Below are 21,409 nucleotides of genomic sequence, written 5' to 3' on the forward strand. Positions count from 1 at the left end.
TTACTCTCCATCAAAACCCAATACTTAAATAACATAAACGATAACGATACATGATAGTATATGGATTAATAAATTCAGATGAACCAGAACCAAGCCAAGACAGACCCTGAAGCCAGACCAATAACCAAGAAGAGCGTATTGACAGTACCAGCAGCTTCTGCATGTTGCAGTGGCACCGCTTTAGGAGCTAGAATCATCAAAACGCTTATCAAGTATCCGTTAGTTAATCCCAGTAAGCATGTCAATACCATTACAGGATCTCAGTCCTCAGAAACAACGGACCATGCAAGCAACCCCAAAAGAGAGGGTAAAACATCAGCCTCGCAACACAGCCGCCAACCGCGATCCTCTCATCCTCGGGCATGACCACAGCGGTCAGACATTTCCCAACTAAATCAAACACATTGTAAGCTGCAATGAGTAGAACAGGGTACCAATCTTTGAGACTCTCAGAATGAACATCCTCAGTGATGAATCCTGGAAATATCGAGAGTGTCACAACGTATATGAGAATGATCCCAAAGCCATAAGATTTGACACTTTTGACAATTCCCCAAAGAGTCTTTCTCCACTCAGATCCGGTTAAAGAACCTTTCTTTAGTCTCTTCTCTTCGTTTATCGCCTTAGTCTTAACCTCATTGTAGTATTTGATCACAGGAAGTGTTTGTGCTATGTTGTAGAGCACAACACATTTCACCATCACAACAATTCCCACACTAAAGTAAAGATTTGCACTTTTTCTTAACCCATCAGGGTTTTGAGGATACATAGCTGTAGCTAAGATTCTCAACACTGAAGCAAGCACACCAGAAGCAGCAGTGCCAGCGACAACAGCTTGCATATACCTCTCAGGCAATTCACCAGCGACACCAAAAAGACCACCCTGCATAAAACTATCAGCGAGACCGGAGAAGGCAGCGACGACGGAGGTAACATCAAAACCTGCGTAGAGACCGATCTGGCCCTTAACGTAGACAAGATCAAGAACAGGGATGATTATCAAGCCGGTGATGAAGATGGAGAGACCAAAATTGATTCTAAAGCTTGCATGTCTCTTTTGCGCAAAGAAGACGACGATAACAAGAAGAGAAAGGAGACCGGAGAGCATGTAGACAACGGCGAAGATCCGATCGACGGCGGTGGAAGGGGAAAGGTAGGAGAAGTAATCGACGGCGGAGATGATTGCGTTCCATGGAAGAAGAGAGCCGAGACCAAGAGTGAAGAAGATGATGTAAGCCAAGTTGTATGAATCAGTTGGTGTTTTGGGGATGATCACAAGAAGAGGGTCTTCGTGTTCCATTAGAATACGTTTCGAGAAATGTATTTTTTTGGCGCCTACTGTGGGGGAAGATGAGATAATATTTTCAAACTATTGGGGATTCTAGTGTAAGTTCGAGTTAGACTTGAATTGAGGGGTGTGGTATATAAGTTCGAGTTCGAGTTATACATAAATTTTTTGTAACTGTTATATATGTTTTTGTAACGCTTTTGTGTGTTGACTACATGTGTACATCTTAATTACCACACTTCTTTAAGTGTAACCAAACAAAAAGCTATACTATGGCACAGCTTGAATTGAGCGGGGGGGGGGGGGGGGGGGGGGGGGGAGGGGGGGAGTAATACAAGTTTTTGTTAATAACAATGTTGTACTACAACAAGAACAATAAATAGTACAAAAAACCCAATGTGAAAATGTCTCTTCCCAACAAGCCTTTGAAAAAGAATTAACCTCCCAAATTGTGAATAGGTTCTTTTAAGTCCGACTGTCCGAGTGAAGAAAGGAAGAAAAGCTCCTGCTTACTTATTAGAAGCATTCTGCAAATACTTAAACCCTTAATTCTGAACTTATCGTGAATATTAGAGATAAGATTGCGAGTTTGCGACTATGTTATTTAGTTTTTAGACTTTATAAGTTCTCCTAGGAAAGGAAACCATGTTTAGGAATTGTAAACTAAACAAAAAAAAAGGAAATATATAGGAAACAAAAAAAGAACAAAAAAAGAAAAGGAAAAAAACGAGTTAGTCTATTTAAAGAGAGAGGCGATTACAAATCGATCATTCCATCTTTTTTCTTTCTAGAAATCACAGGGACCTCTCAAGTCTCAAGAACCCTAGAAGGATTTGTTTTGGGGTTTTGATTTAGGGTTTTCTGGTATTTGATTTGTAGTTGTTCTTTCTTTGTCTGCGCCATGGGGTGAAAGAAAGGTCTTACACAAATATTATCCAACAAACTCTGATCCGAGCAATGTTCTCCGGATCCAAAACAAGGTTAGAGCGATGCTTCCGTTTCGTATTCGATGCAACACATGTGGGAACTACATGGAGGCAGGTACCAGAATCAACTGCCTTCAAGAAGAAGTAACCGGAGAAACCTATTTAGTTATTAAGATCTATAGGTTTTACTTCCAGTGCAGTAACTGTTACGGGGAGCTGATATTGAAGACCGATCCAAAGAATTCGAGTTTTGTGGTCGAATCAGGTGCAACTCGCCAATGAGCAACACGAGGAGGAGAAGCAAGCCGATGAGAGTGGAGATACGATGAATTCTTTAGATTAATTTTCCATTTTTGCATATTGAAGTAGGTTTCTGGAATTTAACGAAGAGTTTATTGTATTTTAAATTACACCATTTTGGTTACATGATATGGAATAATTTTCAAGTTAAATAGCCTGCATCATTCTTCTCAAGTAATCATAGGGTTTGAGACACATAACCCCAAAAGGTATAACATTTTAACTTTTGTCATTATCATTGATCATCTTCCTTAATTCGACTTCATCTCAATGTCTGCATCATCTTTCGTAAGAGTGTCTGGAGAATCTCCCGGTAAAAGACCGAGAAGAGGCAGAGGGAGCAATGAGCTAAGATTGCAGAGAATAATAAGCGTTGATAGGTTACCGAAACTGTCTTTTGTGATGCCGAATACTTGAGTCAGCCCTGCACCCATAAGTCCACCTAGAACACTGCCTCCATTAGAGATTGACATGAGTGTAGCGAAGAGAGTTGCTTCCATTCCTTCTGGACACAGTCTCGCTGCTAACACAAGAACCGGCATGAATGAAGCCTGTGACAGTTTTTATTTTAAGCTGTCAGTGCATTGATACTGATACATTTCCAGTAATGCTGCATTAACTACATAACTAAAATCAGAGAATTCAAAGCCTTTGGGAAACTTAATGCTAACAAAAGCTTTAAACCTGAGCGAGGACTGTTAGGATTAGAGAGTCTCCGATGGCAAACCACTCGTCGCTAATTCCCAACTGTCTGTTAAAACCTGACACAAGGATAACCTGCAAAACATAAGAGCGGTCCCAAGAGTTACTAATTGATTCTGTAGCAGGGATAGATGGCAAAGTTCTTCATGTAAAGTGCAGTTGGGACCAACCTGAGTCATTCCAAGACCCGTGCCAAAAACTGTCGTCGCGAGAAAGATTTTTCTCAGTGGAACAGTCTTCAGGAATCCATTGTACAGTCCTACTCCGAGCAACGATGCAATTGAGGTCACAAATTTAACTCGTCCCAGAAACTCCGGAGTAAAGCCAAGTTTGTTCGTACTGAGATGAATTTTAAACCAAATAACATAAGTTAGATTCTGTAGTTAATACTTAATACCATCTCAATGGATATGAAATAAGCCGATGACCAGGAACCAAGTGGAAGAGGACATACGTGAAGTAAAACATTGCAGAATCTGAGTGTGGTGTGGCTTGCCATAAGAAGATAAATAAGGTAGGGAGGAAAACATTTGGTTGCTTAATGGCACTCCATAGCTGAATCATGTTCTGCTTTGAGGTCTGAAGAAAGCCAGGACTGACCAAGGTTATGTTCTCTTTCTGCCCTAATGCTGGTTTGACCACACGTTGTTCGTTCACGAGAACAGCAACTGCTGAAGTTATCAAAGGTAGTAAAGCTGTCACCCCAAATACAAACCTGAGGTATAACAGCTTTTAGAATGCCACTTAGTTAGTTATCTATGCCACAGGATACCGAAAAAGAATAGCTACTGTATGCGCAAATTGTGTACTGTACCTTACACCATATGACTCCACCAGGGAGCCACTAAAGTATGAACTCACAATTCCACCAAAAGCCGAGGATCCCCAGCACAAAGACTGCAGAGATCCCGACACGCTTTGTGACTCACCACGAGCCCGTTCCACTACCATCGAGTCTACTACCTATGAAAAGTTAACAACCCAACAATTCCACATGCTGGAAAAACCAACTCTATCTTGGAACTCAACCAGGCTAAGTTAACCAGAATGGATTAGAAACCTTACCACATCAGAAAAGGCGACAGAGAGGGAACCAAGAAGTATACAAAAAGCAGCACTATATTTACTATCAACAAAACCAGCCATCAAACTCCACGAAAATGCACCAAGAAGTCCGGAGAGAACCAGATACGACCTCCTCCGATAGCCAAATAAAGGCACTGAATCACTGTAAAACAGAACAAGTTGCTATTATTGGCCACTACAGTTTCTTCAACAATAGAATCAAAACAAGTACAGAAGTGGTGAAGAACACATACCTAATAAAACCGTAAAGAGGCTTAACAAGCCATGGCAATGAAGAAAGACCCGTTATCACAGCTGTCTAGTCAAGAGGTATATATTGTCAGCCTATAAAGAGAATATTTTTTTATAAAAAGGAACTTCAAAAGCATCTCAATCAATACCTCAGCAGGATCAAGATGCAAGTCATCTTTCAAATAGAAACTAACAGCGAGCCTGGCGAGTCCTAAAACACCTTGAACAAAATACACCATAGCTACAGCAACATTGTCCGGTGATAATTCAACACCGTAAAACATGGCTCTGCTACTAAGACTTCTTCCTTTATTATTGTTACGAGGAGGCTGTGTTCTAATAACACTAGAAGAAGAAGAAGAAGAAGAAGAAGTATCTCTGTCTCCTTCTACATCTCCTTCAGCTACACCTATACACACATTCCTCACAATTAAACCCAATTTCATGCAGCGATTAACGAATCCAATTTAGCTTAAAGAACTTACTGATCCTAGAATCTAGAAGAAGGCTTTCCTCGGAATTACGCCGGCGAGGAGGAAGCTCCGACATTGAAACTATGGATGACGACATATCTCTGTCAGGAGGTCTCCTACGAATCTTCCGGCGGTGAGATCGGACGGCGATTGAAAGGCGACGTGTCCCGTTGTTGGCGGAGGAGAGGAAGGCGGATGGCAAAACTGTAATTTGTGAAGGTGAGATTGGGATAGAGAAAAGTTTGGGACTCGCCATTTTTTTATTATTAAATGGTTTTGTGTAATTTTTTGCCCACTTTCCCTTTTTAATTTTTTTCCGTCTCTTGCGCTATGGAGAGAGTCTGAAGATTAAAAAAAATGTATTTTTCTCTTTTTTTTCTAATTTCGGACTTTCTTTTTTATTAATACAACATTTTTGTTTCTTTTCAAGATTTTTATATTTTATATTCTTTTATTTTTTCTTGCTAAAGTCTAAACTATTCAGTACCAAACATTGCAAAAAAGGGTGGCTGTTTGGGTACCATTGGATTTTGGGTCGGGTTTTCAGATTTTTGGTATTAGAGAGTATCAATTCATAAATCTCATTTGAGCACTTCTTTAAATTTGGGTAGAGATGTAATTGAAAGTCTTCGAAAAATATCTGAATTAATCGATAAACTTGGTAAAAAATATTACTTCAATTACTAAATAAGTATTTGAAAGATAGATCATAAAACATAGTTATTGTGTTTAGTTAGCTTTGGGTGTTTGGGCTATTAGTTTTCGTTTTGGTTTGAATCAGATATCACCTTTTACCCGAAGTATCTACTAACCCTCCAAGCTTCATTCAAATATTTATCTAGAATCGGTTTGATCGGGTTTGGATTTTTTTTCGATTAATGTGACAACAAAACAATTATATAATTATTCACATAGTATTCTAAGAAAACACCAAAATAAATAGTTACTCAAAAAAACATCTGAATTTGTATATAAGACGAATAAATTGTTTTTTCTAAAATACGTAATGTGAATGAGACTGATTGTGTGCCCCATAAGTTTCAAAGTATTTGAATGCTTAAGAAAGAAATGAAAAAAAAAAAAAACAATATAAGGACTTGTATTATTGTAGTTGTATTTTATGTATTTTCTTAAATGTCTATTATGTTTACGGAATTTAAAAAACGACCAAACAAGCTTTCGCCAAAGAACACGCACTTCACTTAGATCAAAAGCGAAGAATGGAAACTTTTTTTCAAGGAAGAAAAAGAATGATGAATGGTAGATAAAATATGTTGTTGTTCATCTCATCGTACCGTCGTAAAACCGCCTTTTTCAACCACACCTTCCATTCAACAAAACCTTATTGTTGCGTATTTGACCGTTCGAAGCAACAAGGAACGTTCTGTTTCCTTTTACTTGTTAAAAGAAAAAACATCAGATTATATAAATCAGATACATAGAACATAAGTTGTAAGATTATGATCAATTTATGTGTTTTTAGTCTCATCAATTTATCAAGAGAGCTAACTATTTTAAAGAATTCTCAAAGAACTATTTTAAAGAATTCTCAAAGAATCTTCATAAACCAAAAAGGAAAGAAACAATGTCAATGGAGATCGACCCATCTACTAAGATCAAATCCGCCGCGACTTCCTCACTTCCGGAGAAAATCCATCTTCGACCAATGACTCTCTCCGACATCGACGACTTCATGGTTTGGGCCACTGACTCAAAGGTCACGCGCTATTGCACGTGGGAGCCTCACACGAGCAAAGAAGCCGCGATCTCATACTTAAACAACGTCTTGTTGCCACACCCTTGGCTCAGAGCTATCTGCTTAGAAAACGACCGTCCGATCGGCTCGATCTCCGTCACGCCAGTCGATGAGATCAGAGGAGAGATAGGTTATCTCATCGGGAGCAAGTATTGGGGGAAAGGGATCGCGACGGAGGCTGTGAGGCTTGTGGCGGCGGAGATATTCAAGGACAAGCCGGAGATGGAGAGGCTTGAAGCACTTGTCGACGTTGATAATGTCGGATCTCAAAAGGTTCTTGAAAAAGTTGGGTTTGTGAGAGAAGGGGTGATGAGGAAATTTATGTATCTAAAAGGAAACGTTAGAGATATGGTCATGTTTAGTTTATTGCCTTCTGATTCTTTGCACTGATCATGACCTGAATTGCATCAACAAATATCAATCACATCAGATTTGTATAGATGATATATTGTATTTTGCTTTAGTTTGTATAAATCACATGTTATAAGTTGATGTGATGCTCTGTTTCCCCTTCTTCTCATGTTGTACGTAGTAACCTTATTTACTATTTTTATACCAAGATTATTTTATAATTTGAGAGTACAAGCCTTTTTCTTTTACCAGTTTATGTTCAAATATTTAAAAGTACAAATAAACTAAATGAAGCATGACATACTTGATTAACCAACTAAATTAAGTTTAACTGAACTACGTAACTTGATTCTTGCGTTGACTTACAGTGTACCAACGACCATTTGTACTACAATTATCAACAGTAACTAAAGACTCTAAAATACTTGAGAAACAGTTCAATCCTCTTTGGAAATGTGACCAGACACGATTTGTTGGCAATATTGGCATCTAGCTGGAAGCAACACGGTATGTTCCGACCAATACTTTGTTTGGCAACCAAGTAATTGTTGAAAGTCAAATGTCAAATGTAGACAACTCTCCACTCACACGATGACACGTCATCTTCAAACACTATTTAATCGAATAACTACAATACAAAACATTTAAACTTAAATCTATATAGCAAATGGTACTATTTTAGTCATTTAGTGTTATTTTTAAAGTCAATAAAGCTATAGGGACTAGGGAGGATCCTAATTGTTTTCTAAGATCGCGATCTGTCTATAAATGACACTGCTTAGACGTAGGAATGTGATATCTCAAACAATCATCATCCTAAAATGGAGATGGGCTCACAAGAAACACAACCAATCATGAGCTCTTCGCCTCCGGGGAGAATATCACTCCGGCCGATGACTCTTTCCGACGTCGACGACTACATGGTTTGGGCAACAGACCCTAAAGTGGCACGCTTCTGCACTTGGGAGCCTTGCACGAGCAGAGACGAAGCCATCAAATACATAACCGATCGTGTCTTGACACACCCTTGGCTCCGAGCCATCTGCTTAGAAGACGACCGTCCTATCGGCTACATCTTGATCATGGCGGTGGATGACATCAGAAAAGAGATCGGTTATGTCCTAGCGAGAAAGTATTGGGGAAAAGGGTTTGCGACGGAGGCAGTGAGGCTAGTGACGGCGGAGATATTTAAAGAATTTCCAGAGATTGAGAGGGTTGAGGCACTTGTCGATGTGGACAATGTTGGATCTCAAAAGGTTCTTGAGAAAGTTGGGTTTACTAGAGAAGGTGTGATGAGGAAGTTTCTATATATCAAGGGAAGTGTAAGAGACACTGTTATGTTTAGTTTCTTGCCTACTGATACTATGAAGTAATTGGATCGACAAAAATATTAATAAACATAGAAGTGATTCACATTCTATTTATATGTTGGAGTTAGTGTAGGACTCATACCCAAAATAGCTTCTCATTAATTACTCTTTGGCTTATTGGATGTGTGTTCTGTTTTCAGCGATGGTGTCAATCTAAGAGTACTCTTTGACAATACCTTGAATTGTTAATTTCTTAACCGGATCATACCCAAAATAGCTTCTCAGACCACTCCTCTTCCCCGTCTTCATTCTAGGTAAAGTTAAAGATTTTCCGGTGCTAGGGTTACATATAACCGACATCAACGCTGGGTTTTTCCTACCCTTTAAGATCCGTTTTTCAGTAAGACAGACGACGCCGTTGCTAGGACCAATGAGTCCACAGGCGTTGGGGAAATGTGCATGTAATCGATTGGCTGCACAAGAGATCTCATCATGACTTTGATGAGGAGACTACTGGTGTGAGGAGAAGAATACCATAATCATGTTTGCAATCTCCATTTCGAAAAAAGATTTGTGCATGCTATTTAGCACAAAATTTAGGCCTAAATATCGGAGGTTCGTCAAAGCTGATCCAACTTTTTTGGTTGCTTTTTTGTTTTGTATAATGAAAATAATCTGAATGTAAAAGATGTGGTTACAAAAGGTAGAGAAGAGTTTTAAATAGCAAAGATTATTAGCCTATTAGAACAATCTTTTGCTCTAGATCGAATGTATGAAACAATTATGTAAAGCGTTAAATAAGATCATAAGATTCATGAAGTATCCACATAAGTTTCACAACATCACAGATTCACCGGAAACAGAAGGATACATATCCAACAAGGAAACAAAATGATAACCAGCCAAGAGATGTGGAGATATAACGAACGACTCAAGTAAGATTCCCATGGTCTTTATGATGAAACTAGCTATGTTACAACACAATCTTTTCAAGTTATAAATTCCTAAAATGCTCGAATAAGCTCTACATTCTCCACATGATTTGAAAAGTCGTCAACAGGATAACCATTAAACTCTTGCATTCCTCTAACTCCAACTCTTACGACAGTCTTCTTCTCGACATTGTAGTAGAAAACATAAAAAGGATTACACAGAAATGTCGGCACAAACACAAATTCAGTTGTACCAACCACTCCAAAACAGCGTAACCCCTTAACTACATGCTGCCAAACAGGAGGATGTAATACAAAAACATGCTTGGACCATTCCTTTTTTTCCAAGTCTTGGAGAACCCACAAGTCAAAACTTGTATCTCTCCCATAAAAATACTTAGACATAAGAGAACCTAGTTTGCCACTGTAATTTATCAGAGTAGTTGCATCTTGCATCGGTCCAATGAGGTTAAGAAAGCTCAACTTGTCAGAAGTAAAATCAAAACAAACTACAAAACATTGGACGGAAGACCTGTCGACATTACCTATATAGTAAAAGACACCATCGATGCATATCCCTCCAGGTCTGGGAACATGGGGTAAGCAACATTCGACAATTCTCCATGATGGTTTCCCAATTCCAAGTGTCAGAACTTGAAACGCGTCATATCTCTCATAATCTCCATTTGCACCTGACATGGTAATGAACAATACCTTGAACTGTTTCTTAACTGGATCATACCCCATAAACTTAACCATATTCAGCCCAAGCATATTGCACTTGGGCTTCACTTCCGGCTTGCCTTCCGGTAAAAGTAACGATTGTCCGGTGCTGGGGTTAAATAGCAACGACAACAGTAGCACTTTATGATTAGCAGTTGTCTTGACACCTATGAGAAGGACGAAGCCGTTACTAGCACCAACGAAATCATATAATCTGAGGGAAGGGGTAAAACGACTGGCGGCTACAGCAAAGGACGAGTTATTAACAGGGTTTTGAGGATGCTGTGTGGAGAAGAAGACGAACGCATACTCTTTGTCTCGGAAGATGAACAAGAGCTGCGGGCGGGGAGAAGATCTGGTCAAGTACAGCTCCGTGAAATCTGGGCGGCGTAGTACGGCGTTCCAGAGCTTCGACACGCACCGACATCTGGCTATAGACTTCGCCGGCAACCTCGAGAATATCTCCATCACGAGTTCGATTGAGATCGGCAACGAGTTTCCTCTTCCATTTACAAAGGTCATCGATCGCGTCTCGCGCCGAGAAATGTTCTGACGCCGTGATTTCATCATGGTGGAGACTGTCAGACTGGAGACACTGTAGTAAGAAGAACCCTAGACCCGCCTCAGATCCTTCAATGTACAAAAACAACAAAAAACTTTAGTCTCACTTTGCACTAAACACACAGTATACTAGAGTTTAGGGTTCCTCACTTTCTCTCTGTTGTCAAAAATCTTTGGTTTAGAGAAAGCCCATCTAGCCCAAACGTTCAGGCCGTTTATTGGATTAGGATTATAGAAAAAAAAAAATACAAAATCTGGAAACATGCATGGATCAAGAATTCAGAGAAGAAGACATTCACATTGTCACATATTTAGTGTATAGCACTCTTTTTTTTTTTTTTTTCCTCTGTATTTGTGACCTAATTTTAAATTTCCTACTGATAATATATATATATATATATATATATATATATATATATATATATATATATATATATGAGTGTCTGTCTTGCCAAACATTTTTTTCTTAACCAAGCACTTCGCTTTCTCGGTATATTTTTCACCCATAATCTCTTTTAAGGCTTAGAACATATTCGGTAGACTGTGTAGAGTTAAAACACTAGGATTTACCCGATGGTACACAACATGTCTATTTCTTTTATATTGTTTGTTTGTTTTATAGTTTTATATATCAATAACCCTGTGCATTATGAAGAAGTTAATTCGAATATTTCATTATAATTTCAAATATGTCATTATAATTTCGAATCAATAAATTAGTTCCTCCATTTTTAACTATAATAAATATTTGATACTAACTCATAGATTTCATTAAAAGCAAATATTTGTTATCGAATAATAGGAAAGTTTTCAATTTTGACTAAGATAATAATGAATGAAGACCGACCCAACAATTAGGATTACACAAAAATATACTTCAAAAAATATTAAAATAGATTTTATTCTTTTTATTCATTACCAATACTATTAATTATTTAAAGAACATATACGAACTATCGAAATAATGCACAATGACATACACATAATTTAAAATTATGTAGTAAACCTCATTTCATCCATTATTAATAGATTTTGATAATGAGCCTCTATATTGTAATTAAAATATATTGAACCAAAACCAAAACAAAATTAAAACAGTTAAACCGATCAGACCCTAACCAACTTGATTCTCTAAGTAAACTGACCAAAGTACCAGACCCTCTAAAAAAACCAACTCGAGCTTCTTCTAAATTCTTATCACACTGATTAAGTTTTTTTTATTTTGTCGACAACACGATTAAAGTTCTAAAAGAAAGATTTTGTGGGTTTTCAATTTAGAGTTCATATTGATGGGAGAAACGAAATCGAAAAAAATCCTGACCAAGTCGATGGTCGTGAAAGAGTATCGAAATCAAACAAATAATTGTTTGGGTTGAATTGATTGAAGAGAATATTATTGTTTATATTATTTTCAAATAATGTTAAAAGCTGTTAATTTTTTTGAAGAAATTAGCATTGAAGTAGAGATAATTTAGGGATAAAATTTCCGATTAAAGATTTCATTTGATCAAAATGCCTGATTTTCTGTAGATATATTTCCGTATATGATTATTTCAGAATATCTATAATTAACTACTCCGATTAATTAAAGATTATTTAAGATGTTATTAATTAAGGATTATTTATAATCTTATTAATTAATGATTTAAAGCATGATCCGATTAGTGCAATTGGGTTTGTTTGTTTGAATTTAAACCGACCTGTTTTGAAAAAAAAGAGGATGAGACAAATTTAGGATGCTTCAAAAATGTTAAGAACTTAAGATATATCAAATTTTAAGTTATATTTATGTGTTAGTTGTGTTTAGTGTAAGATTACATAATTGTATTTGACTGTTAATTATAGTATTTAACCTGCAGTTTACCGCAAAATAATTTGTTTTCTATGTTATTATAAATTACTCAATTTAATATATCTAATATTCTAATATTGATAATATTAGCAAAATATAGAAATGATAAATTATCCATGTAACACCAAATTACGTTATCGTAAACTACTCAATTTAATATATCTAATATTCTAATATTAATAATGTTAGGAAAATATAGAAATGATAAATTATCTGTGTAACGCCAAATTAATGATAATTAAATTTAAATTCATGTTGATTCAAATCCTTCACACAATATAACTCCATCGCGTGATATTTTAACTTTTAAGTGAAAATATTCATTATATATCAAAATAACTAAAATATAAAATAATCTATATCCGAATATACTTGTTTGGTTACAAAAATCTTAAAACAATTTTGAAAATATATATTCGTTTATAAAAATTCAAATCATATCATATGTTGGAAAAAATCTAAAATTTTATGTATTAAATAGTAATTCAAAAAATTAAATATAAGATTAAATAAAAGTGTTAAGGAGAATTATATTTTAATCTAAAATATTGCTTTAAATTAGGTAGATAGATTTTATGAAATTTGAAATTAATATTATCAAATATGGAAATGATTGTGTTTAGTTGCAAGGATTGTAGAGAATTTAGTTGGTACTTGTTTGGATACAAAAATAAAAGAGAGATGACACAAAAATATACTCCAAAAATGTTAAGATAGATATATATCCATAAAAGAATATAAAAAAAAAACAGAATATAATCATGCAATAAGCGAAAAGGAGATAAACTGAAGAGCCTTAATTCTAGCTAACGTTGCAAAATCTCTGTGAAGTTACAAAATCCTAAGAAGACACTTCCATAAGCTTCACATCTTCTATGTGGTCTACAAAGGTGGAAAAAAAACTGTTATGTTAAAACGCTTCCATTCCCAGTTCAGTTCTTCACATGCCAGCACATTACTCATGCTTCTTCACGCTTTTCTTTCTCAGGTTACATATGCCTAAGAGAACCTATCAGATGCATATCCATTTATCACAGGAAACAAAACATACTTATGTCCAATAAGCAAACAAAATGATAACTACTACACATAGTCATTAATCCTTATGATGAGAACTTAAAAAGAGAAAAACTAGCTTTGTTACATAACCTCCTCAAGTTACAAATTCCTAAAATGCTCGAATAAGCTCCACATTCTCTACATGATTTGAAAAGCAAAAATTAGCTTAATAGAAGTTATAACAATCTTTTGCTCTAGAGTGTATGAACCAATTATGTAATAAGATAATAAGATTCATCCAGTATCCACAAAAGTTTCACAACATCACAGATTCACAGGAAACAGGACATACATATCCAACATGGAAACAAAATGATAACTACCCAAGAGATGTGGAGATATAACGACTCAAGTAAGAAGATTCCATGGTATTTTATGATGAGAAGAACTTAAAAGCCAAACTTGTAGCTTTGATACACAATCTTCAAGTTAAAAATTCCTAAAATGCTCGAATACGCTCCACATTCTCCACATGATTTGAAAAGGCCTTAACTCTATAACCACCAAACGCTTCCATTCCTCGAACTCCAACTCTAACGACAGTGTTCTTCTCGACATTGTAGTAGAAAACATAGAAAGGATCAGACAGTGTTATCGGGACAAACACAAATTCATTTGTACCAACCACTCCAGAAAAGTGTAAGATGGTCTTCTCAACTACATTCTGCCAAACAGGAGGAAATACATAAACGTGATTGGACCATTCCTTTTTCTCCAAGTCTTCCAGAACCCATAACTCAAAACCTGTATCTCCTCCATTAAAAGAGTCAGACGCAACCGAACCTAGTTTGCCATTGTAATTAATCAGAGATGTTGCATTTTCCATCGGTCCACTAAGGTTAAGAAAGCTGAACTTCTCAGAACTAAAATCAAAACAAACTATCATAGAGCTGTTCTTGAGCCTAGTACCAACATAGTAGAAAACACCATTGATGCATATCCCTTCAGTTCGAGGTAAATGGGGTATGCAACATTCGACCAGTCTCCACGATGGTTTTCCAATTCCTAATGTCAGATACGAATATTCAAATTTCGCATCAGAAAAGATAACGGACAATGCCTTGAACTGTTTCTTAACTGAATCATACCCCATACAACTAAACGTCCCAAACATCCTGCTCCTGGTCTTCACTTGCGGTAAAGGTAGCAATTGTCCGGTGCTGGGGTTAAATTGCAACGACACTAATCCTTGCTTTTTCCTTCCCCTGACACCTCTAAGAAGGACAAAGCCGTTACTTGGACCAACGATTCCACTGTGACAAGGCAAATGGCTAAGACGATGGGAGGCTACAGCAAACGACGAGTTCTCAACAGGATTTTGAGGCTGATGTGAGGAGAAGAAGACGACCCCATCCATGTTGCGTAAGACGAACAAGAGCTGCGGGCGGGAAGAAGATCTGCTCAGGTACAACTCCGTGAAATCTGGGCGGCGTAGTACGGCGTTCCAGAGCTTCGACACGCAACGACATCTAGCTATAGACTTCACCGGCAACCACGAGAATATCTCCATCACGAGTTCGATTGAGATCGGCAACGAGTTTACTCTTCCATTTACTAAGGTTATCGCGTCTCGCGCCGAGAAATGTTCTGACGCCGTGATTTCATTTTCATGGTGGAGAGACACTGCAGTGAGAAGAACCCTAGACCCGCCTCAGATTCTTCAATGTACAAAAAAAACAACAACAAAAATTTATTAGTCTCACTTTGCACTATAAAGTTTTTCTCCATTCGTCAAAAATCTTCGTTAAGAGAAAGCCAAACGTTCAGGCCCGTTTATTGATCCTGATGATGACAACTGAAGAGCCTTAATTCTAGCTAACGTTACAAAATCCTAAAAAGACACTTCCATAAGCTTCACATCTTCTACAAAGGTGGAAAAAAACTGTTATGATGAAACGCTTTCCATTCATTGGATTTCAATTCTTACGATTGTTCCTTTTTCAATATTGTACTCGTAGATATAACTCCAACAAAGTAAAACTTGGCCTCTTCAACTGCATTCTTCCACAAAGGTGGGCAATACATATATGTATAATGGACCATTGTTGCTTTTCGAAATATTCAAGAACATACAACATAATACTTTTACTTCTTCAATTAACAAAGGAAGACCCTGATCCATATGACACAAGTCAACCTAATTTTACCATTGTAGTTTATCAGCGTAATGAGAATCCCCTTGATTTCAAGAAAACTAAAACTTCTCAGACCTAAGGTCAAATCAAACTAATATGTTCCAGACCTAATAAAAAAGCTCGATAAAACAAAACAGAGACCTAATCTCTATTACTTATCCACCATGAACAGAGCACAAGCTCTGAACCCTACATTTCACAATGATCTCTCCAGATACCTCTAACCAACTATTCTCTCTATATTTATAAGCTATACACTATCTTAAGATTCTGTTACCAAGTCGTCACTCTTCAAGCTTCTTCAGACGTGACTATAATTTCCCACTTCAGTTCTTCACGTGCCAGCACATTACTCATGCTTCTTCACGCTTTTCTTTCTCATATTACATGCCATAGAGAACCTATCAGATGCATATCCATTTATCACAGGAAACAAAACGTACTTATGTTCAATAAGCAAACAAAATGATAACTACTACACATGGTCATTAATCCTTATGATGAGAACTTAAAAAGAGAAAAACTAGCTTTGTTACATAACCTTTTCAAGTTACAAATTCCTAAAATGCTCGAATAAGCTCAACATTCTCCACATGATTTGAAAAGGCTTCAACAGTATAACCTTCAAACGCTTCCATTCCTCGGACTCCCACTCTAACGACAGTGTTCTTCTCGATATTGTAGTAGAAAACATAGAAAGGATCAGACAGTGTATTCGGCACAAACACAAATTCAGTTGTACCAACCACTCCAGAAAAGCATAAGGTGGTCTTCTCAACTACATTTTGCCAAACAGGAGGAAAGACATAAACGTGATCGGACCATTCCTTTTTGTCGAAGTCTTCCAAAACCCAAAATTCAAAACCACTACTTTTCCCGTTAAAAAAGTCAAACATAAGCAAACCTAATTTGCCGTTGTAATTCATAAGAGTTGTTGCATCTTCCATCGGTCCACTGAGGTTAAGAAAGCTGAACTTCTCAGAACTATAATCAAAACAAACTAGCATAGATTCATCAGAAGACCTGTCGGCCGTACCTAGATAGTAGAAAACACCATTGATGCATATCCCTCGAGTTTCGGGTAAATGAGGTATACAACATTCGACCATTCTCCACAATGGTTTTCCAATTTCGAGTGTCAGAATTTGATACTTATCATAATGTCCACATCCTTCATCAAACAATACCTTTAACTGTTTCATAACCGGATCATACAACATAGAAGTAATCATGTTGCTCTTCGTCTTCAACTGCGGTAAAGGTAACGATTGACCGGTGCTGGGGTTAAATAGCAACGACACCGATACTCGCTTTTCCTTCCCTCTAAGATCATGTTACCTCTTAGAAAGACGAAGCCGTTACTAATATCAATGATTTCACATAATCTGAGGGAATCGGTAAAACGATTGGCGGCTACAGCAAACAACGACGAGTTCCCCTCAACAGGATTTTGAGGATGAGGTGAGGAAAAGAAGACGAACTCGTCCTCGTTTTCTAAAGTGAACAAGAGCTGCGGGCGGGCAGAAGATCTCGTCAAGTACAACTCCGTGAAATCTGGGCGGCGTAGTACGGCGTTCCAGAGCTTCGACACGCAACGACATCTAGCTATAGATTTCGCCGGCAACCACGAGTATATCTCCATAACAAGGTCAATTGGGATTGGCAATGAGTTTCCTCTTCCATTTACTAAGGTTATCGATCGAGTGTTGCGTCGAGAAATGGTTAGACGATCGTCTGAGACGCTTAGCTGCCGCGATTTCATTGGTGGAGAGGAAACCCTAGACTCGTCTGAGTATTAAAAAAAAAAAAAGTAAAAAGTTTGAAATACAATAGAATAGAATGTTCAAGTTGTATTATTCCAGAGGGCAGAAGAAGTATTAAAATTGTTGAAGAAAATAAATCCTAAATCCTAAAACAATTTTTAAAAAATATAAAATGAAATTTTATTTTTTGAAATAAATATATAAATAATTTTAGTTAGAAAAAAAATCATATTTGTATTTACCTTCGTACACTTATATATATTTTTTATATATTATAAAAATTATTACAATAATTAAAGCTAAATTATACCCACCAAAATTATATTTGTATTTACCTTCGTACACTTTTTTATATTTTTATAATATTAATATATTATAACAATTATTACAATAATTTAAACCTAAATTATACCCTTACCAAAACTTTTGCCAAATACTCATCAATAAAAATATTATTACTGCCATAGTCTGAGACTTTGTGGCTTGGGAGTATGCTCCAAAGATTTCTATAACATACTCATCAATAAAAATATTATAATATTTGCTTTTAAAAATATGCTCTTAAACCCTAAATTATTTTATTGTAAAATCATATTTGTTGTTACAGCTTTAGTTGTAAACGACCAAACAAGCTTTCACCAAAGAACACGCACTTCACTTAGATCAAAAGCGAAGAATGGAAACTTTTTTTCAAGAAAAAAAAGAATGATGAATGGTAGATAAAATATGTTGTTGTTCATCTCATCGTACCGTCGTAAAACCGCCTTTTTCAACCACACCTTCCATTCAACAAGACCTTATTGCCAAAGAATCCTACACTTTATGATTAGCAGAAATCTATAGTATTTGGCAAAATTATCTTTTATTGATGATTATTTCTATTTTGTCTTGGGGGACGTAGGTTTTCCTAGTACTGTCATATTCTAAGACTTTGTGGCTTGGGAGTATGATTGGTATATCGACTTTGGATGACGATCCGGGGCGCATTGTAGGGTGGCAACCAGAGAGACGAGTATTGGATTTTTCCTTATATATATTATGGCATGCGGGCCTTGGCCCGATGAGGAACCAACATTATGGCATGCAGACTTAGGTCTGACGAGGAGCCAATAAAAACTCAAGGTTTAGGCCTATGAGTAAAGGAAAGTCCAAAAGTCGAGAGCAAATAATGCCTGGAGCGTGAGTCTACCGCCTAGAGGTGACCTTTCGTAGACCGGTCGGAGGAGTGAGGACCGTGGAGACGGTTTCAAGGGAGCCCTTGGCTGATGGTTGTTTGAGATTCGAGGACGAATCTATATTGGTGGGGGAGAATTGTAACGCCCGCGAACCAAAACTGTACGTTTTGGGGGAGGGTGTCGATCGACACCAAGGGGGGTGTCGGTCGACACCACTAATTTCTGGTTCGACCAGATCAAATTTTTGATCGTTTTGGTCCGGTTTGGTTTAAGGAAAACCATTGAACCGAGGTTTAAAAGGGGGAAAACGACCTAGGGTCGTGTTTTTGTTGTTTTACGCCGCTTGAGAGTGAGAGGAAGAGGAGAAAACAGTTCTTAAAGGTTCTTGGGAGAGTTTGTGAGATTTCAAGGTGTTTTTGGTGAGATCTTGCTGTGGGAGTGAAGATCCAGGGCCAGGAACATGTTAGAAGGTTGATGGGAGTGTAGGATTCGTTGCTGTTGGTCCATGCAAAGAGGTGAGTGAATGACCATTGCTAATCTAAGCCTTTGATTTCCTTGTTCTTGCTTGTGTGTTGTTGTTTTGTGTGTTTTCTTGCTGGGAATTGGTTGCTACAGGTTTCTAAGGATGTTTCCGGCTTGGGTTTTGAGTATTGGACGAGTTGGTGGAGTTTGGGAGCGAGATTCGACTCTCGACTTCGCAGCGGAACGCAGTTGCAGGTGGAGTGTCGATCGACACCAGCAAAATAGGCATCGATCGACACTGTGGGGTAGTGTCGGTCGACACCAAGGCCAGTGTCGGTCGACACTTGGCTGTTGTCGGTCGACACCTCCCTTCCAGCGAGACATGTTTGTTTTCCTGGTTTGTATGTTTTGTTTGTTGTTTGTTTGGAACATTGGAATCACTATTGCTTGTGTGTATAGCCCAGTAGATGGGAGGATTGTCTCACTGATGTTTATCAAATACTCATGCATCTCAATATGTGTTTGTGGTGCAGGTAAAGGCAAAGTGTGATCGTGGAATCAAGGCGATCGTGGAATCTCAATATGTGTTAGGTTGCCGGTTTCATGTTTCCTGATTTTTGTTTATTGGTTATATTATTATTGGATATTTATTGATATTGTTATTTCCGCTGTTGTCTATGGTTGTGGATAGGTGGCTAGTGGGTATGGGACCACTAGTTGTAGTTTATATTACATTTATATTTATTATTTATTAATTAAAAAAAAACGGGTCGGGTCGTTTCAAAAAATAATAACCGATAAAATTATACTAATATTATCATAAATTAATCAAAATTTCATAATCGGTTATTATTTTTCCTCAAAAATTTTATGCCTGAAAATTAGAAATAAAAGATGAATTTAAAGTTAAGTTTATCAATCCCAAGAAAAAAAAAGAATATATGCATAATATGCAAACATATGCTCTAAATTATGTACACATATCAATTTTCAAAAAAAAGTTTCGTCTCATAGTTAAATTTTGACAAAAGAAAAGAGAGAAAATATCATATAGTTTATAAAATTGTCACATATATAACTTTACTTTACAATATTTAATATCCTCATAAAATTAAGACAACTTTATACGAAATTATTTTTTACAAAAAAAAAAGTTTAATAATATAACGAAATTATCTTTTTAATTTTAAAATTAGTTAAAACAAAGTTTTTATATAACACATGATAAAATCTCTAATCTTTAAAATTGACATGTGTCACGATCACATGAGTTACTAACTTTGAAAACCAAGATTTATATAATAAGATTAGTTGGACAAGTAGTAAAATTATTACATATGAGATTACAAAATATGAAAAATATATATTTAAGATATTGTTACTTTTTCAAATATGAGATAATATTAGTTTCAGTTTTTCTTTGAGAATTATGTTTTATTGATTTTTAGTATTAAGTAAGATATAAATTTGATACAATGCACATATTTTTTTTTATATCAAAATTATGAAAGTTACTCATTGGGATTGAATGCATAGAATTAAAATCTAATTTTATTATGATGTAATGTATAGAGAAATTATATTGCAAGATGGAGTGTATGAACTGTAAATCCGGTTTTTTTAAAATTAAAAGAAATAAAATTAATATTTAGAATATAACTTAAAATTTCACATGTTTTCCTTATATCAACGTTAATATGTGGGCTTAATCCAGTGAATTATAAAAAGATCAAGATTTTGGTTTAAAAAGGTAGTTTGATCAAGATTTTGGTTTAAAAAGGTGAAGTGACCTTAGTGCAGTGACAAGAGGTAAGTCAATTTGTAGAAGGTATTATCACACCCGGGATCGAGTCCCGGCTCCTACGAATGTAGGAATTTGGCTAATGGGCCAGCCAGTTGTGGCCCAGTGGTTGACGTGTATGATTACTTGGCCTTTCCAGTTTGTATGTACACAAAGTTTATACAATTTGTAAAAAAGCCACTTAAATTTAGAGGCTACAGTCAGAAATCAAGTTAGACGATCACCGAATCTATATATATATATATATATATATATATACATTTTTAGAGACATTTATAGAATCAATACTGAAGTTGACACTTATTTACAGTCATACCATTGACATCAATTATTTTTAATTTGTAATAATAAATAAAAATTAAAAACAAGATTTCAACCACCCAAATTTCCTAAAATTAAGAGATTTTGAAGATATTAATATTCTCATTGAAATCTCTAACTCCACCATTTTTAGAAACAACAATTATTAAATATTGGTTTTCTAATCAAATGATTGATATTATTTCGAGATGTTTTTGTTTTG

At 36.3% G+C, this 21,409-nt stretch overlaps 2 protein-coding genes and 4 pseudogenes across 4 annotated transcripts; 1 reads left to right on the forward strand and 5 right to left on the reverse strand.

The window, feature by feature from the left end:
- Positions 1-6: 6 nt before the first annotated feature.
- LOC104704290 (equilibrative nucleotide transporter 1 pseudogene) lies at positions 7-1,408 on the reverse strand (annotated as a pseudogene).
- A 1,176-nt stretch (positions 1,409-2,584) lies between these two features.
- LOC104700252 (folate-biopterin transporter 1, chloroplastic) lies at positions 2,585-5,392 on the reverse strand. Of its 3 annotated transcripts, none has more exons than XR_015561003.1 (9): positions 5,019-5,392; positions 4,683-4,942; positions 4,536-4,600; positions 4,282-4,444; positions 4,031-4,179; positions 3,671-3,945; positions 3,387-3,555; positions 3,199-3,291; positions 2,585-3,065 (listed from the first exon to the last, which is right to left on the reverse strand). XR_015561003.1 is itself a non-coding variant. In XM_010415734.3 (9 exons), the coding sequence occupies exons 1-9, from the start codon at positions 5,260-5,262 to the stop codon at positions 2,766-2,768; spliced, it is 1,704 nt and encodes a 567-aa protein (XP_010414036.2). In that variant the 5' UTR covers positions 5,263-5,392; the 3' UTR covers positions 2,585-2,765. The 3 variants fall into 3 exon arrangements, 2 of the variants coding, with proteins under 2 accessions (XP_010414036.2, XP_087312983.1); XM_010415734.3 differs by having other exon boundaries at positions 3,671-3,931; XM_087456857.1 differs by having other exon boundaries at positions 3,671-3,931; positions 4,536-4,596; positions 5,019-5,318.
- A 2,432-nt stretch (positions 5,393-7,824) lies between these two features.
- On the forward strand, positions 7,825-8,537 carry LOC104700255 (uncharacterized). Its single transcript, XM_010415737.3, has one exon. It carries the CDS (start codon positions 7,935-7,937, stop codon positions 8,484-8,486), a length of 552 nt encoding a protein of 183 aa, XP_010414039.1. The 5' UTR covers positions 7,825-7,934; the 3' UTR covers positions 8,487-8,537.
- An 890-nt stretch (positions 8,538-9,427) lies between these two features.
- On the reverse strand, positions 9,428-10,600 carry LOC104700254 (F-box protein At5g65850 pseudogene; annotated as a pseudogene).
- A 3,389-nt stretch (positions 10,601-13,989) lies between these two features.
- Positions 13,990-15,060, reverse strand: LOC104704291 (putative F-box protein At3g23960 pseudogene; annotated as a pseudogene).
- A 994-nt stretch (positions 15,061-16,054) lies between these two features.
- On the reverse strand, positions 16,055-17,447 carry LOC104704292 (putative F-box protein At3g23960 pseudogene; annotated as a pseudogene).
- Positions 17,448-21,409: the final 3,962 nt, after the last annotated feature.

Source organism: Camelina sativa, chromosome 7 (assembly GCF_030686135.1).
Source record: "Camelina sativa cultivar CO46 ecotype springtype chromosome 7, ASM3068613v1".
In the NCBI taxonomy this organism is placed as follows: domain Eukaryota; kingdom Viridiplantae; phylum Streptophyta; class Magnoliopsida; order Brassicales; family Brassicaceae; genus Camelina; species Camelina sativa.